The sequence below is a fragment of the Durio zibethinus genome, chromosome 20 (assembly GCF_047325235.1).
Source record: "Durio zibethinus cultivar Kanyao isolate XHJ-2024 chromosome 20, ASM4732523v1, whole genome shotgun sequence".
Taxonomy (NCBI): Eukaryota; Viridiplantae; Streptophyta; class Magnoliopsida; order Malvales; family Malvaceae; genus Durio; species Durio zibethinus.
The window spans coordinates 1702066-1719927 of record NC_143181.1 but is presented as its reverse complement, the minus strand read 5'-3'; the positions used below and the strand labels follow the sequence as shown (position 1 = coordinate 1719927).

The 17862-nt window shown below is 34.8% G+C and overlaps 2 protein-coding genes across 12 annotated transcripts; one reads left to right on the top strand and one right to left on the bottom strand.

Moving 5' to 3' along the window:
* Positions 1-709: 709 nt before the first annotated feature.
* LOC111315349 (uncharacterized) lies at positions 710-8157 on the top strand. Of its 10 annotated transcripts, none has more exons than XM_089749115.1 (19): positions 710-1179; positions 1428-1511; positions 2048-2367; positions 2469-2546; positions 2731-2944; positions 3359-3431; positions 3609-3692; positions 3977-4093; positions 4290-4395; positions 4492-4554; positions 4709-4762; positions 4961-5018; positions 5580-5656; positions 6058-6128; positions 6446-6497; positions 6592-6651; positions 6776-6838; positions 6964-7626; positions 7697-8157. In XM_089749115.1, the coding sequence occupies exons 3-18, from the start codon at positions 2077-2079 to the stop codon at positions 7084-7086; spliced, it is 1584 nt and encodes a 527-aa protein (XP_089605241.1). In that variant the 5' UTR covers positions 710-1179; positions 1428-1511; positions 2048-2076; the 3' UTR covers positions 7087-7626; positions 7697-8157. The 10 variants fall into 10 exon arrangements, with proteins under 10 accessions (XP_089605241.1, XP_089605242.1, XP_022772731.2 ...); XM_089749116.1 differs by having other exon boundaries at positions 2731-2951; positions 3339-3431; positions 7507-7626; XM_022916996.2 differs by having other exon boundaries at positions 2731-2951; positions 3339-3431.
* LOC111315348 (putative LRR receptor-like serine/threonine-protein kinase At2g16250) lies at positions 8096-13038 on the bottom strand. 2 transcript variants are annotated; one of them, XM_022916992.2, is made up of 4 exons: positions 10952-13038; positions 10572-10700; positions 9627-9655; positions 8096-9165 (listed from the first exon to the last, which is right to left on the bottom strand). In XM_022916992.2, exons 1-4 carry the CDS (start codon positions 12904-12906, stop codon positions 8570-8572), a joined length of 2709 nt encoding a protein of 902 aa, XP_022772727.2. In that variant the 5' UTR covers positions 12907-13038; the 3' UTR covers positions 8096-8569. The 2 variants fall into 2 exon arrangements, with proteins under 2 accessions (XP_022772727.2, XP_089605234.1); XM_089749108.1 differs by having other exon boundaries at positions 8096-9118.
* Between the last annotated feature and the right edge of the window lie 4824 nt (positions 13039-17862).

Here is a 17862-nt window from a genome sequence, read left to right as displayed (position 1 = left end):
AAATAATAAATTGATATTTTTATGATAATAATTAATACTTAAAATAAATAATAAATCGATATTTTTATAAATGTAATTATAAAATAAAAAAATTTCATCCATAATTTATAATAATAAATAAAAGCCACTATGTATTTAGACTTTTTCACGTGAAAATATGTCCTAATATTATCTAAAAATACTGGACAGGATTTGCTGAAGAAGGTTGCGAGTTGCAACCCAACCGAGGGAAAGGACTTCTTCATGTTGTTATCATTCCAGCATCAGCAAGGCAAAGTAAAGCCACAAAAAAAAAAAAAAATCTCAAATTAATTTACCGAAAAAATAAATCATTTCTCATTTCTCATTAAATTATATTTGTAATATAAGATGATTGATAACATATGATAATAATTATTTTATGTTATGTGTAATTTATATATAAAAAATAATAAAATTTAAAATTTTAAAAGACATCGAAATTTACAAATTTAAAAAGTTAAAAATGAGAATGAATAATAAAAAAAAGAAGATAATTTCAGGGCTGATTGAAGAAAAAAAATTGTTAAAAAAAATTTTAGAACCTCCCGTCCATCGGTTTCCCGTTATAAGAAGACGACAAAAGACATAAGAAACGCACTGCATAACTTTTTATGATCCGGTACGCAAGTAATAATGCCATGTGTCAATCCATCGATTTTTAATGAATTTCCTCGACCGTTTAATTTTTGCCTATGTGACAAAACTGAAAATCGAGATCAGAAGAATTCCCTCTATTTTGCTCTCCTCAGATCGCACTAACCAACATGGATAATCCAGTTCTGATTCCAATTCCATGTGGGAACAAGAAGCCTTCTTTTTCCCTTTACCCAAACAAAGGATTTAGTTCAATTTAGTTGTTAGTTGTTAGATGTCTCCTCCTCGTCTCGTCGTTTCGGTTGCAACCTAATTGCCAATTTGTAACCCCACATTCCCAATTTTTTCATCACCGGAATCCGATTCTCTGCTTTTTATGGTTTCCACTTAACTTCTTCGCTCTCTCCTCCAGATTCCTATTTAATTCCACCATGGGAATTCCCAAGAAATTCGTTGCCTTTGGCCTCTCCATCTTCTCCCCTGACTTTCCCGCTCCTTTTTCCTCCCGGATTCTTCCCTTCTCCTCCGGATTTCCCGCCAAAATTAAAGCTATCCTCGCTGCAGGTTACTAGCTACTCTTTTAATATTTATATGTTTTTTTTTTTTTCCTTTTTTTTGGTAGTTGCATTTAACATTTGCATTTTTTGAGTGTTTGTTTTGGTATACAAAGGAGGCATTTGGAGTTTATTTTCTTTGTTTGGTTGTTGTGGTTGAGGTTAGGGAAACTATTTGTTTGGTAGAAATTTGGGGATTAGAATGAAATTAATTTAGTTGGAATTGGATTAGTTTTGATTGAGAAATTGGATTTTTAGGTCTTACTTGGAGCATACGTTGGAAGATTCTTAGGCTCGGAACTTAACGTGGTGCACTGTTTGATCTTTGATTTAACACCTGAGGTAAGTTGTCAAGGTTTTTGTCTAATTGTCTCTAGGAAAATCTTACTGTTTACTTTTCTTGATTATTATTAACTTTCTTTTTTTTTGTCATGAGAAGGAAAAAATAGATGTTTTTATTATGATTACTTGACTGTATAAATTGAGTAGTCAGAAAGGCACTCGAGTTGGTACTAATTTGTTGGGAATAATGCATGGTGCTGTGTATGATAAGTTATCCGGCTGGTTTTTATAATCTAATATTTGTACTCTCACATGAATCTGACCAAAACGTTTAGATGGCATGACTTTTGAGTTGTGAATATGTGATTGATTTTAATTACTTAGGCTTTTGGCTTTTTATTTTCGCAGTTAATCATCTCAAATGATTATCAAAAAGTTATACTCATTCTAGTTATAGCACAGCAAGTAATAGTCATTTTTCTTGGACATGACAACTGTTGTTGTCATGGGAGACATGTTAATGGATTAAGGAATTGGATCGGACTTTATTATTACCATTAACACTAACCCCTTTTTCTCCTTGCTCATTTATTCAGGGGCTAATCAGTCGCTCTCTCACTACTCAATGGACCATAGTGCCAGGACAATGTTAGGTGACAAAGCATCAAAATCTCATCTCACGGTGAACACCAATGGTGGTGAGAAACCACATATATGGTCGTCTTCTGAAGGAGGATGTAAAATTGATATAGGAAAACAAATTTTCTGCAACAGATCACTGAATATGAAGAATATTATTGCTGTTGGCTTTGATATGGATTATACCTTGGCACAATACAAACCTGAGACTTTTGAGTTCCTTGCATATGAAGGCACAATCAGAAAATTGGTGTATAAGTTGGGCTATCCACAAGAGGTTTGTCAACTTTCTACATTTTGTACATCATCTGAGGAAGAATGTTGCCAAAGTTCAAGTGATGTGTAGAGACTTGCTGATAAGGAAAAAATTATATGCAGTTACTAGAGTGGACGTTTGATTGGAAGTATATGGTTAGAGGCTTGGTTCTAGACAAAAAGAGAGGCAACATCTTAAAGGTTGACCCCTTTTTTTCTGCTACAATTTCTCCCTAACCAACTTGACTTAAATATTTCTGTCTCTGTCTCTGACTGACTGTCTCTCTCTCTCTCTCTCTCTCTCTCTCTCTCTCTCTCTCTCTCTCTCTCTCTCTCTTATGTACTTTGCTTGAATATGATTTGTATTGATGGTTGTCTTTTACAGATGGATCGACATAAGTATGTGAAAGTAGCGTACCATGGGTTCAAAGAGTTGTCCAAGGAAGATAAAGTTGGCACCTATGGGAATACACTCATACAGGATTCTTTTGATGAGCCAGATTATGCCCTTATTGATACACTGTTTTCACTAGCTGAAGCATACTTGTTTGCTCAACTGGTTGACTTTAGGGACAATAATCCTGGAAAAGTTCCGCAGGGTACTGAGTAAGAAATTTAGTTACTGCTTCAAGAACCTTTTTTCTTTTTAAATTTCTGTGTTACTATTTTCTTTCTACTCATCTGTTGGAGAAATCCTAATAATGTTTGTGGAGTTGCGATCAATTAGGTTTCCATTTATTTGCTATCAGTGCAATAAGAAGTCACTGCATGCTAGTAGAAGCATTTAAGAAGATCTAAGTTTGAAAGTAGCTCACCATGGTTGGAATTTTGATGTGATTGAACTATATGGTTGCTGAACATTAATATAATAAACATGCTGCATAGTTTGATGCTGAAATATAGCGTACAGTGGGGATTATTAGGTATCTATATCCTGATTCCTTTTGTCAGGTTTTGTATATTAAGCAATGCCTATGTAAATGATGCTTTCAGTTATTCTCGCATGTACAAAGATGTTCGGGCTGCTGTTGATTTGTGCCACCGGGATGGAACCTTAAAGGAAATGGTTGCAAAGAATCCTAAAAGGTAAGTTGAAAAGTGGCATTAATCGAAAAGTGGCTTTTAGATTACAAAATGTTTGTGAGTCTCTATTTAAATTCACAGGCAGCTTGCAAAATGGGGCATATTGATGGTTGTTTGAACATATTCTTATAATGCAATTTGGACCGTGTTTCATTTAGTTGTTTTCCATTTCATTATCAGGTATATCAATGAGGACACCTCTATAGTACCTATGCTCAAAATGCTGAGGGCTTCTGGCCGTTCAACATTCTTGGTGACAAATAGGTATATATCTATTGCTGATTTCAAATCTTAATTGTTTAGGCATGAAAAATAATATGGGATTCAATGTCCTTTTTTCTTCAAAGAGAATTCGCCCTATGTTGGAAGAAAACATTGGTATCAATGCTACAGATGGTTTTTCATTCATACTTAGTGATTCTTGAGGTTTTTGCTTTTTAATTGAAAGTGTTTCATATTTATATGCATCTTTATATTACCATACCTGACTTCCATTTCCAAAAGGCTTTTCTGAATAATCAGTTAATACTTTATTACATCTCTTGCAGTTTATGGGACTACACAAACATTGTAATGAATTTTCTCTGTGCATCCCGTACATCGGATGGTGGTATCACTTGCAATTTTGATTGGCTTCAATATTTTGATGTCGTGATCACTGGCAGGTCATGTTCTTTTATGTCATATTATAGATTGTAAATCTTGGTGCTTTTTGACCCTTCATCATTTGCACTAGTGAATTAGTTTCAACCAAGCTCAACATGATCCTAGTATTACCTTTTGGTTTCATTAATATCTATAGCACATGATATGTGCTACATCCTTTGATTTCTGATGTCGAAGATGAAAATATCCATACAGTGCAAAACCTGGCTTCTTCCATGAAGGCAAACATGCCAACATTTTTGAGGTTGAAACTGAGTCTGGAATGCTCCTCAATACTGACAATGGCACTCCTATGCCTCAGGTTGGGTGAAGTATGGTATTCTTGTTCTGTATTCACTCAATGGTATGGTCTTGTCTGATGGTTATTTGGTGATTTAAACTTATCTTTGGATAAAAGGTGGGGAATACTTCACCAAAAGTGCTGCTGAAGGGATTAAACAAAAGTTGCCGAGTCTTCCAGGTATTTTGAGTATTATCTAGTAAAAAATAGTGGAATTTTCTATTTTAGTATATGTGAAATAGAGTTACAAGCTGTGCCTGATTTATCTTAGACTATTTCAAAGGTAGAAGTAGATTTATGAGATAACAGCTAAAAATTTCTTTGAACTTCTCAGGGTGGCAGTGTTGGTCATCTACATAAGTTGCTTTCTATAGAGTCAAGTTCACAGGTGATTCTTTGTTTGATGAGGTGAATCATTAATGAGTTGTTGACTTCAGAACTTGTATTATTTGGATCATTGTAATCTTTGGCTTCTTGAATTCCATAGTAAATACTCTACATATTTTGGTCCCTGAGTTAGTTTAATTGATGGCTTTTGTTTCATTGTTTGTCCTTCATAATCTAATTAGTTTCATGCTTCTATTAGGTTCTCTATGTTGGAGACCATATCTATGGAGATATTTTGCGCAGCAAGAAGGTTCTTGGTATGAATTTATATCTTTGTTCCCAATCCCTCCTGTTTGCTCTAGCATTTAAATTGATCATTATTGTTTAATTTAATCATATGAGATTGGACCTTTGAACATATCTGAATTGGAGAATTTTAATATATCTTGGTCTATGAAATATAGTGGTTTTGTAGTTTGCAGTAATATTAGATGGAATTTTGACTGTAAATATATATATATATATATATATATATATATTGCCAAGACTACAGGTATTCATGAATTATGTTAAACAACTGAAACACAAAAGTATGCAGTAAAAATATATCCAGAATCAAATACAATATTTATGCCAGAAAGAATTACATGATATTAGGAGTGTTTTATTTGCTGTATTTGCATGCAATGTTTTCTCATGATTTCAATGTGTTGTTGGGACTAAATCTTCCTTGTGTCATCAAATTTATGATCTGTCATCATTATTTTTGTTGATAGTTGCATGGTGATCATTGCTGTTAATGTAGTTTTGTATGTGTATGTTAACATTGTTCCTTTGGTGCGTAAGTGCTTTTAATTCCGTAATTTATCTATGATTAGGGTGGAGAACAATGCTTGTTGTTCCAGAGCTTGAGAGGGAGGTTGAATTGCTTTGGGAATTAAGAGATATGCGAAAGGTGGGTTATCCGTGTTGGATATGATGTTAAATTGAGATAGTGGTCATGGTATTTCAATTTTATATCATATTGTTTGGATAATATATTGTTAAATTTTAATTCATTAAGAAGAGTATGTTGTAATAACAATTAATGCCATAACTTGGATGATACTCTATTAATGAACTGTTTGCATGTTGCTTTTCTCTTGACGGCAATTTGTTACCATAATCTCTATCTCTGTGTTCTCCGTATGGTGCTTCTAATTGTCGAATAAGTTTTTAGGGAATTGTGCAAAAGAAAAATGTCAAAGCATTGAAGATAATTGTTATATCTTGAGTCTATGAGAGCTCTAACCATGTATCCTGATTGATCACTAGTATTTTATTTCCCTCACAACTAACACTAGTAATTTCATGCAGCAACTAAGGTTGTTGAGGAATGAGCGTGATCTTGTTGAAGACCAAATTCATCATTTGAAATGGGCTCTCAAGTAAGTACCTCTTTTATCATTCAAAACTACGTTATCATATCACTACCGTTCCCTAAAATCATATATTTTAACCCCAGATTTGATTTCTTTGACAAATGTCATTGACTTTTTAAAAATTTTCTTCTATTTTTTTCTTATTAATTTCTACTTGATCACTTCAAAATCATTAGTAGTCCATTGCCTTCATTTGAAGAGGACAAATGGACGATTTTCTGCTTTGCTTTAGCAACTTTGGTTATTGTTATTTGTTTTTCGCTTTGGTTCCTTTTGTTCCCTTTTGAACAATGAGTTGCATTCCTGTTGTTCGGGTTTGAAAGTCTTCGTAATGATGAAAAGCAGAAAATGACTTCCGCTGTGGGTGAACTGGAGGTTAGGCCGTCAGACCTTGATGTATTTTATGTAGTGCAAGATGGATGATTTGAAGCTTTCTCATAATTTTATTTTCAATGGTTTCTTTTAACAGTCACACAGGGATCAAGTGCGACTTGCTCATCAACAGGCTCAATGGGAGTGTCATCAAAAGGTAGAGGAACTTTTTTTTAATCACATCTTTGGATTATTTCAGTTGCTGAGGGGCCTATCAAGTTTTAAGCAACCTTTAAGTCAGGTGTACAAACAATTGACTATTTTATTTGTTCACAAAACAGTTTCACAAGATCTGGGGACAACTCATGAAGACTGGCTATCAAAACTCTCACTTTGCTCATCAGGTAGGACTGAACCATCGTCCTTTTTGATAGAGTTTTAGAAGGATTTGGTAAAAACTGTCGAGAATGTTTTATCCCATTGCAGTGAAATATAGTAGTAATTTCCTTTACATCTTCACACAATGCAGGTTGAGAGATTTGCCTGTCTTTACACTAGCCAAGTCTCCAACTTAAGCTTGTATTCCCCAGACAAATTCTATAGGCCTAGTGAAGATTTCATGCCTCATGAATTTCATATTCTTCCGTTGTGAAATCAGTTCCAGGACTGACAACTGAAGGAGGTGTTTTGTTCCAAGAAGCAAAATAACTTTTCTTTAGGCTTTTAAAATAAAGCCTCAACCCCCTTCATTTTCATTTTTTCCCTCAATGATGACATCATTGTAATTAGATTTGCTCACTTGTATTCTCAATTGATGGAAAAGACGCTTTAAGTCATTGATCCTCCATATGTAGATGTATTTCTTTGGATGCACACTTTCCCATGGCATGATGTGATTTTCTAAACTTTGATGTTTTTTACGATGTTTTTTACTAATGTTATCTATGGTCATTTGCCAACATCACCGGTATTTTCTGTTTCCTTTTTAAAAAGCTGTGGTTGTTATGGATTTAACTTCAATGAGCTAATTTCCCGGTGGTATTTTTCTTTATTGTTCTTTTCCGTGGCTTAGATGGGTCTTACAATGGCTTAAGCTTGATGTTTAAGAGGTGGGATTCTAAAAAAACTGCTGGATCAACAAAGAATGGAAGAGACTCAAAACCCAAGAAGCTTGGGGTGAAGAAGTTCAGTGGTGAGGTCAATTAGTAATGGTAGTAGTAGATTTCATTTGATTTGATTTGATTAGTTACTTTGTTGTGCAGAGGGTCATTCCTGGAAACATTATATGGTTCGTCATCGAGGAACATGGTTCCATCCTGAAACTATGTTTGGATTGCGAAAGATCATACTTTCTAGTATTCTACTGCCATTAATAAGATATTATGCTATAAAACGGTGGAATCCTTCTGGAAAACTATTACTGGCATAATTCTTTTATCTTAGCATGATTATAAGTCTCTTTCTGCTTTGGATAGGAAATAGTCTTTCTAGTCGAGTGGCCAAGCATGAAGCAGTTAAACTAAAGTAGTTGATGATAAACCCTGCTGGGGACTCATCATTGTCTTAGCAAAGCACACGCCCGATGTCTTTTACTGGACTGGAGTTATTGAGATACAAGCGGTCGGTAGAACAGCCGCAAAATCATGTTGAGAATTTTCTGGGACGTCAAATATTTGTATCACTAGGTTTGAATTCTGAATAAAAAAATTTGTTTTCAGGTACAGTTAATGCGTTCTTGGATTGCCACTAACAAAAAGTAAACTTAATAATGCAGCAAGGAGTCCTAATATTTTACAATTTTACACTCTACATGTTAAGATATGTGAGAGAAAGTGCCAATTACAATGAAAAATTGTTGCTTGTTATGACAACTGACTGCAAACAAGCTTTTGAAATATGGAAGAATCATGCTGGATGCAGTTGGTCTCCCGTCTCTTCTTCATGGCTGACTTCGGCCGTTTTCGTTAGGCGTAGAGATGCAGCAGATTGGATAGCCTGCTAGATTTCCTTATAAAATAGCTTTTGAGCCCAATGGGTGCACAACTAAAAACAACAGGTATAGAATGGTTGAGCAGGTACTTACACAGAAGCCCCGGCTAAAAATGGTTAACATCAAACACTCTTTCTGCTAGTTCTCATCTTATCTCTCCAATGTCTTTCATTTCCACCGGTTCAGGGAAGATTTCATTTGACAACCTTTTATGTGAAGATGAGTGTTCCATTCCCGCACTGCAATGAGAACCTACTCTACCTGGTTGCCTAAAACCACTAAAACCCTCTCTGTTTGGGTGGCCTGAATTGGTGGCGCTCTCTGATGAGCTCTGTCGCCAACTACCAAAGAAGGCAGAACTCCAAGATCTGCTAGACGAAGATGTTCTTAGTCTCGCAGGGCTAAAACTCTCCTCCCTTACCACTTTCAAAGGGTTTTCCAATGCTTTAAGAATATGTTTCATTGAGGGTCGTTTGGAAGGCTTTGGGTTAAGGCATGACTTTGCCACGATTGCCATGGCCCATACCTCTTCCAATAGATCCTCATCTACAATCAAGGATGGGTCCATGATCTCAGTCACCAATTCCTTTTCGTATATACTGATGCAAGGAAGGGTTTGCTCAAGCCATTCCTTTGTAGAAGCATCTTCTGCTTTACCAATTCCAAGCTTGCCTGTTATAAGCTCAAGTAATACCTTTCCAAAACAGTACACGTCATAAGCACAATTAGTCGGAGAAGAGCCTGTCCATTTCCAAGGAAATTTATAAGACTTATGATTTTCTTTCCAGTAAGAACTGATGCAGAAAAAAAGCCTGTAAAATGCTGTATGTTTTATATTCCAGAACCTCCCCTACCCAACTACAGTTTTTATAGATAATTATAGTCCCATGAGCGAATTGGATCAATTTCGACAAAGGATATATTGATGTTGGTGGGAAAAAATCTATAGTTTCAGTGATGGAAACTAGTAATGGATATCATCTGTTAGCACATAGGTACAACAGTGTACATGTGAATAATAACTGCTTAACATTTCAAATTCAACCAAGGCATTCAACCCCAGCCCTTCCAGGCTAAGAATGGTAATCAATGAAGTGAATCCCCACAGAGTAGTGAATTATTACTATTCAATTTGACATGTTGACAAATGGTAATTGGTAATATGAAGAATATTAACAACCATGAAATCGAGTTTTACTTACCTGAATCTGAAGGGCCTGGCTCGGAGGTCCTGCACATAACCAAGAGAAAAATTTATTATAGCACTTAACAAATATACAATAACAGAAAAAAGAACTTATCTCCTGCTCATATGCATATTATTTTACATGTCATGAGGCCACATAAAAGATCAAATATCAATGAATAATACAAATAATCTATAAATGCAACTATTGCTACAACGAAAAAAGTTAGAATCTAAAGTTGTATCAGCTGCGCAAAGCTGTTGTTATCCATTAACCTATTTCCATCACTCCAATGCCCCTGGGAAGAATTTGTGTTTTATTGTATGGTTTATAATTCTTTTCTATTGCTTCACTGAGTTGGGTATCGTGTGTGGCTGGTCAGGTATTGCCTCCAATATATTGGCCTCAATTGGCCCCAGCCTGAGCCCATAGGTGGACTCTCTGACAAGAAAAGTCTTCTTTAGTATCAAAACTACCATTTTAAGTCAAAGAAGACCAGCAAACCAGTATATTCCAATTCTAGTTGATTTAATTCACTAGGCCATAGCCCTTTCAGATCAAATTAACTATGTCAAAAGTAGCATGCATAGCAATATGATATGGATACTAATTGCTTTCATTGTAAGACCAAAGGCCGGCTGATCAAACATTTGGGTGCCAGGACTGCAAACTGAAAGATACAAAACCAGATATATTATGTTCAAGGCTAAAAGACAAAAATATAAGAAGGTAATGAAAGTGAATTGTTTTAAATCAATTGAACCATTGAGGACTGAAGAGAATAGCCAAACCACAGACAAACAACAGATAATAAATCAAGTCTGTTATCAAAAACCAAGTAAATCTATTAAGTTATTCCTGGATTAATTCAAAAAATTCCAAAACAAAAGATACACAAACTAATATAATGCTTCATGGTAAATAGGCATTGTAAAAAAGATTAGCTTGTATAATACTTACTGATGCTTCCAGAGCAACCTTGTGAGCACATTTTGGTGTGTATCCCCTTCCTGGCGAGAAATTTCACTCAAGCTTCCAAGTCTGACTTCAAATTTATCATCAAGAAGGATACTGCTTGCTTGAACATCCCTTCAACCACCAAAGTAATAAAGCATTAAAGATTGATGCTATTGAAAATGAAATCATAAAGCTAGTGAGAAGTTACAAAAATAAGATGAGCAGCATAATTAAAATGGAGAAAGGGACAGCAATGAGTAACTACTAGCATATAGATTCATTCTTTAGTACCAGACTTGGACATTTCTAGATACTATCATTGAATACTAACTATCATTTTACTGAAACGAGAATAAAAATAGCCAAAAGCATGTCCCAAACACCTGTGAACAAGGGGAGGGTTACATTCATGGTGCAAGTAGCATAGGCCTTCGACAGCTCCAGTAGCTACTTTCAACCTTGTAATCCAATCCAGGGACTGTAAGCTATCATCCTCCATGTTGGTAGCCCTGTAAAAGGAATTGGCCAAATCTCCATTTGGCATGTATTTGTAGACCAAAAGCTTCTCAGTTTCATGCTCCAAGCAGTGCCCCAAGAGTGGGACAAATCTCGAGTGAGTGAGCTTTCTGAATAAATCCAATTCCATCACGTATGATTCTTTCTTGAAAGAACTCAAATTGACCTTTTTGATGACCACATGGATCCCGCCTTCCAAGATACCATGAAATAAGTCTCCTGAGTGGCCATGCTTAATAAGATTTGTCTCACTAAAATTACCAGTTGCATGGAGCAACTGCTCATATGTAAATGGATCTCCAGAACCAGCTAAGATTGTAGGATTTTTTGGAAGTTGAGGACTATCCCCTTCTGGAACAGGCCCTACATCTGCACTCCCTGTTTGATTTCTAATGCCCTTATCACACCGTCGCAAGAGCAGCACTAGCACCAGTACCAAAATTACAATGAAGCCAAGTCCACCACCTACTCCTGCCAAGACAAATATCCATTGTTTCCTGCTCGCTGAACTAGAATCTGCAGGAGGTGGCTGTATCGTGTCTTGTAATCCAAAATTATCAAAACTTAGCCCTCTGTCTGTATAAAACAGTCTACAATCCTCCAAACTCCTCTGCTTCAGCACAGCCTGAAGGCAATTTTTGTCAATAGTAGCATTTTTTTCACTGTCATTAATTACCTTGCCTTGAAAATAGTTACCAGAGAGATCAATAAATTTGAACATCCCAAGTGAAAAATTCAAAGTTCCATATAAAAAATTGTTCGACAGATTGAACTCCGCAGCTGTAGCAGCACTACTATTAGAATGAGGACCAGGTAAAGGACCTGTAAAATTGTTGCTAGATACGTCAAGGAATCGCAAATTAGGCATTGACCAAAATGTACCATTAAGAGCACCATCAAGTTTATTCCTACTAAAATCCACAACTTGCAACTCAACAAGATTAGAAAACAAATCAACAGGCAGATGTCCTTCTAGCTTATTGTTCCCAATCACCATGTTTTGTAAACTTTTTAACATCTTAAATTCCTCAGGTAACGACCTGAACAAAGAATTCTTACTAAGATCAAGCTCAACCAACCTTGAAAGATCACCAAACTGAACAGGAATTGAACCAGAAAGGTTATTATCCGAGACATTTAACACTTGAAGACCTTGTAAAGAACCTAAACCAGGTGGAATTGACCCAGATAAGTAATTTGAAGCAAGTTCAAGCCTTTCAATGTTTCCAAGAAAGCCAAAACTTGGAGGAATTGAACCAGTTAGCGAATTAACCGAAAGATCAAGAATTTTTAAATTCTTTAAGTGTCCCAAAGTAGCAGGAATTGAACCAGCAAGATTGTTATTACAAAGATACAAAGAAGTGAGTCGACTCAAGTTACCGAGTGAACCACGGATTGAACCAGAGACATTACATGACCGGAGATCAAGAACCTCGAGGTTGACCAACTGGTTTCCGAACCAATCCGGCATTGACCCGGGAAGCAGGAACCCGGAAGCATTGAAGGAAACTAACCGAGTCAAATTAACCAAAGAATCAACATTGAACCGGGGCTTGAGTCGTCCAAGTCTGGTTCTTCTTAAACCGGAAACACTGATGCTCCTGACAGCGCCGTTCTGGCATTGGACGCCAAGCCACGATGTGCAAGGGTCGGCCTTGATGGGCCAGTTTTTGGCTCGTAGACCCAATGATGAGCGGAGATCGAGCAATGCCCGCCGTTCGATAGGAGAACTTATCGAAACTTTCTGAGCTACCACGCACTGGATCAAGAACAAGATTACAGCTAACAATAATATTTGTAGCACACTTCTTTGAGCATCCATTGGTCACGTGAAGCTGATGTTCATGAAGCTCTATGGAGGCTAAGTCTTTGCCTCATACAGAGAAAATATATATTAAAAAATATATAAAATTTTCTTGTTCTTCGTAAATTCTACCTCCAATCACGAGCTTTGATTCTACATTCGATGTTGTTCCTTTGTTACCACCGACCCCATATTAATAATTTCACCAAGAATAAATTTTAAATTGAACTGCACACGTTTAAAGTTCAGAAAAAAACCAAACAAAACAAAAATGTAAGATGTACGACGTTAATCTCTAACTTTAAGCTATCATGCTAAAAAGGGTTGTTACTGTTTCCAGAGAACAATGAATGAACGATGGCACGGGCTTTTAAGAGAGGGGGGTCAGCCCGGTCAGGTTATATTAATGAGAAACCGCCAGGTTTTCTGCCAATAGTGCGTCGCTTTCACTATCCACCGGAGCTATTCGTTGTTATTACCACTACTCAGATGAGCCATCGGTTGAAGCAGAGCTTCAATGGTGGTGGACTTTTATGCCTGGTTTATTGACCTGGCAACCGGGAAAAAAAGATTGTGCCTTGGTCGTGAAAGCCCGCTGAGGTAAACGACAAATTTGTGAATATACGAAAATCAGGGATCCTTTCATTTCATTTCATGTCATTTGCCTATTTCATAATCAATCAAATAGAAGTGTGCTACTAGGAATGAGATTGGGTATAAAAGGACAAATCGAAAGTTTCCTTTTCCAAGGATTTGATTTTCTTTTTTTTCTTTTGGCCCACTCTCCACCAATCCCAAGTTGTCTCTTTTTTATAAAGTTTGTTTCTTAGAGCAACATTTACTTCATGTTCATTTTGTCGTTGAAAATAAAACAAAATATATTATTTTTTTAATTAAAATTTAAATTTATTAAATATCAATTACATTAAAGCTCCAATTCATTGTTAAATTTGATATTCGGTGTCAAGTCATATTTTTCTCATTTTTCCTTGTTTTATGTTAATAATAATTGAATTTTGCAAGCAACCATCAATAAAAATTGATACAAATATTTGAAATTTAAAAGTAACCCATTTAAATTTAAATTCTTATAACTTGTTATTAATAAATTATTTATAAATTCGAATCTTTATGATTTAATCGATTTAATTGGATCTTATAAGTAAGATAACGTTCTCTGTTATTAAACTTTTGATAAAAAAAAAATTTTGCATGTTACCATAGAAACTTCAAATGGATTTGCTTTGATTTTTTTTTTACCAAAAAAAAAAAAGCAAAATTAGAATTTTATGCATGGAAAATGCAAGCATAAAGCAACTTATGGTCAAACGTCTAATCAAGATGGAACTTTTCATCCAACAATAACAGACGAAAGTGCTTGTTGCATTGGCCTATAGTGACTGAAATGAGATGGAAAATTAATTAAACTAAAAAAAAAAAAAGATAGTGATTGACGTGGCAATTTACGACGCGGATTCCAACCTGGAACCCGACAGCCAACGCGTTTTATATCATTTTCTTGCCACTGGAAAAACCTTTTTAAACTCTATTATTCCTGTCTTTATCTTTAAAGAAGACACTGATCAGCTTACGTGTGACATCATTTGAAACAGTCTAAAATTCAATCTTATGATTGGATTTGGGAGTGAAAGATACCATTAAAATATGAAAAATTTTATTTAAATTTTTTATGCGAAGTTTTATAAAATTTTTTATTAAAAATCATTAAATCAAAATTAAAAAATCTTGTTATATAGATTAAATGTATAAAATTTTAAAAAAATTTGATATATTTTTTAGACAAATATTTTTAATAAAAATATTATTCAAAATTTTTTATCAAATTTAAATTATAAATAATATTTTTAATAATATTTTATAAATTATTAATTTTTACATTAAATTTTATTAATTTATCGATTTAAATTTTTTATTAAATCATTTAAAAACAATTTTTATTAATTTTACTTAAAAACTTTATTTAATTTTTGTTCTTAAATTATCGAACGGCAAATAATTTGTTACAAGTATTAATTAATAATTATTTTAAATCATTCATAAATAATGTTCATATTTATTAATTTAAGGATGAAATTTAAGTTCGCAACACAAGATTTTATAACAAACAATCATTTATCCGATTAATCACATCATTATTCAAAAGTATAAAAAAGAGATTGGTAATACTCTTTTCTTTATCCCTACTTAAAACTTTCTTTTGTGATTTATTTAAAATAACAAAAAAAAAATCTTAAATTTTATTGTTTTACTTAAATAATTTTTTTATACTTTTATTACATTCAAATAAATTTTTAATTTTTAATTTACACTTAATTAAATTTTTAATCATTTATTTGTATTTAAATAAAACTTTTATCATTTAATTTGTATCTAAATAAACTTTTAACATAAATAAATTTTTTTATGTAAGAGTTTATTTAAATATAAATAAAATGACAAAACTTATTAAGATATAATAAAAAAATATAAACTTATTTAAGAAAAATTCAAATACATCTCAAAATATTACTTGGGTTTTTTTTTTTTTTTTTAAACTATAGATCTGAAACGCTTCTTAATTTAGCCTTCAACAACCCTCATCTACATTGGACAAAAAATTACATCCACAAAATTAAAAAGTTTTAATATTTCTTACAATTAGAAATGGTTTAACTTTAGTTTCTGGAAGGGAACATGATTTGATCTGATTTCAATAATAAATAATTAGAAAATGGCAAAAAATAAGAAAAAGAAAGCAATGAAAATTACATGTCTAAAATGTCATTGAAGTAAAAAAAAAAAAAAGAAAATAATAAAGTTTCGCGTCCAACTTGGCCAAGGACCATGTCCAACCAAACTTTGGTAATGAGACAAGCTTGGCTGAATCATCACAGCATCGACGTGGCACTAGTTTATTAGCTGAAAAGTTTACAGTAGCAGCCACGAAAAGCTGAGAGTATATTGACTTGGTCTCACGAAAAGCTAAGAGATAATGACGAGTTCTCATCAGAAGTGATGTAAGTTGTTCTAACACACCTATAGTTTGCTCCAAACCTAAGTTAATCTTAGTGTCTGTCAGAAAAGAAACAAATTCCTGTTACTTGAAACAAGCCAAAACCTGTAGAATAGCTTACAATTCCTTTCGATACAGTATCTTGGGGCTGCTGAGATTAGGCAAATTGGTCATTTCATTCTTAGAGTTGTTGGGTGATCTATGTATCAGGTGAGCAGTGGTTCAAGCAGACAATAGAAAGCACAGGGATGATCCTTGTTAGCCCAAGACAAAATTGTCTGGAAATGAAATTGCACTGTAGTTACTCCGAATTGGGCTGCTGCTTAATAATGTTTGCAGATTTCGGTTCTATTTGGACTGGGATGGGCCTTGTCAAAACTACCTAGTCCAGTTGCCTGAATGGCTAATGACGTCGAGTTCTGAGGCTGCTGATTCACAGATGAAGCAGGGGAATTTTTATGTTCTAATTTGATGACATTGACTAAAAAACAGTATAAAGGAACAAGAATCTTCATCTAACCATATCGCATGTAAAGTCCAATTGAGTCTTTGATCCCTGGTTATCAACTCCATGAATCTCAATATTCTGCTCATCTTATACCGTCTGGCAGAATTTGCCTCTCTTATCACTCAGCCAAACTATATCTCCTGATGTGATATCAAGAAAAACTGGACGATCCAACTTTCATTTGCTCAGCCAAAGTGGGATTCATAAAGATGGATGCCTATGCCTATCTATATTCTTTACTATCTATATTCTTTAGAGTTAGGTCCCCACAACCCTGATCAACAATCCTTTCATACGCGAGTTACTAGTTTCTCTACCTTCTGCAGTTCCAAGAGTTACATTTTCTCCAAATATATTGCAATAGTTTTTGGGGAAAGTTCCATTCTTCGTTCAGTCATCATTGGAATTGTACTTGTCTACGTATCCCCATCACTAGTCTCCTTCCTAACTTCCTTTCAGCCTGCGATAAACAAACCTTGAATTTTTCCATACAGTTTTTCTTCCTTTTCCTCAAATATTCTCCAAGAGCTTCTTTGGTTGTTGGATGCTTCAGTTAGGTCCCCACAATGGACAATTAGCCCTGGAAAAAGGTTATGCAGATAGCAGATTCATGGTTCCCTGACCATAAGCACGAAAGATTCAGCCGAAACAATGGACTCCCCAGATCTGGCTAGCTCGAGAATCCAACGGACACATCTTGCAATTTCAAACCATAACGAGCCCGAGATGGCAAAGCTAGCGCTTGAAGTTGAAAGGAGGGACAGCAGAGAATAATTGTTTTCAAGTCCTTCAAAGCTATTGATAGGGGAAAAACAGTAGAGAATCTAGAGATCACTTTATTGTGGAAATGACATCGATGATAAGGATTCCAAAATTTCGGTAGCCTGATATATCAAAAAATTCCAGATGCACTTGTCAACAAATGATCACCACACTGTTCATCGTCCAGGACAGTATCAGCCTTTTTTATTTTTTTGGGTTCAGGGGAGGGCAAATTCCTTAAAGGGGGAAAGGGGAAGAGATTTTGGCTCGAAACCAGGACTTCTATATTCCCATAAAATCTCCTTAACCATTAAACCAGTGGAAGACAGTATTAGCCCATTTTGATGCCAAAGATAACCCCCTCCTCTGCCCGGTCCAAAGAATGAAATACAAAGGAGAGAGAAGATGAAGAAGAAAAAAGAAGTATCTCTTATTAGCTGATGGCCAATGCTCAGATTTCTGTTTGTTGGATGTTGCAATTCCAAGAATTCTGCAAGATTAATCAATATCCACCTGATTATATATAGAATTGAACGCTGAATTCTGGCATAGGGAGTCGCAAACGCCAGTATCCGGTCTAACTAAAGGAACACACCATAAATTTGATCCTGAACTGCACAGCATAGGTTTAAGCTAGCATATACTTGAACTGTATGGACATCGAACCGGAGATTGTCGCACATTACATTTC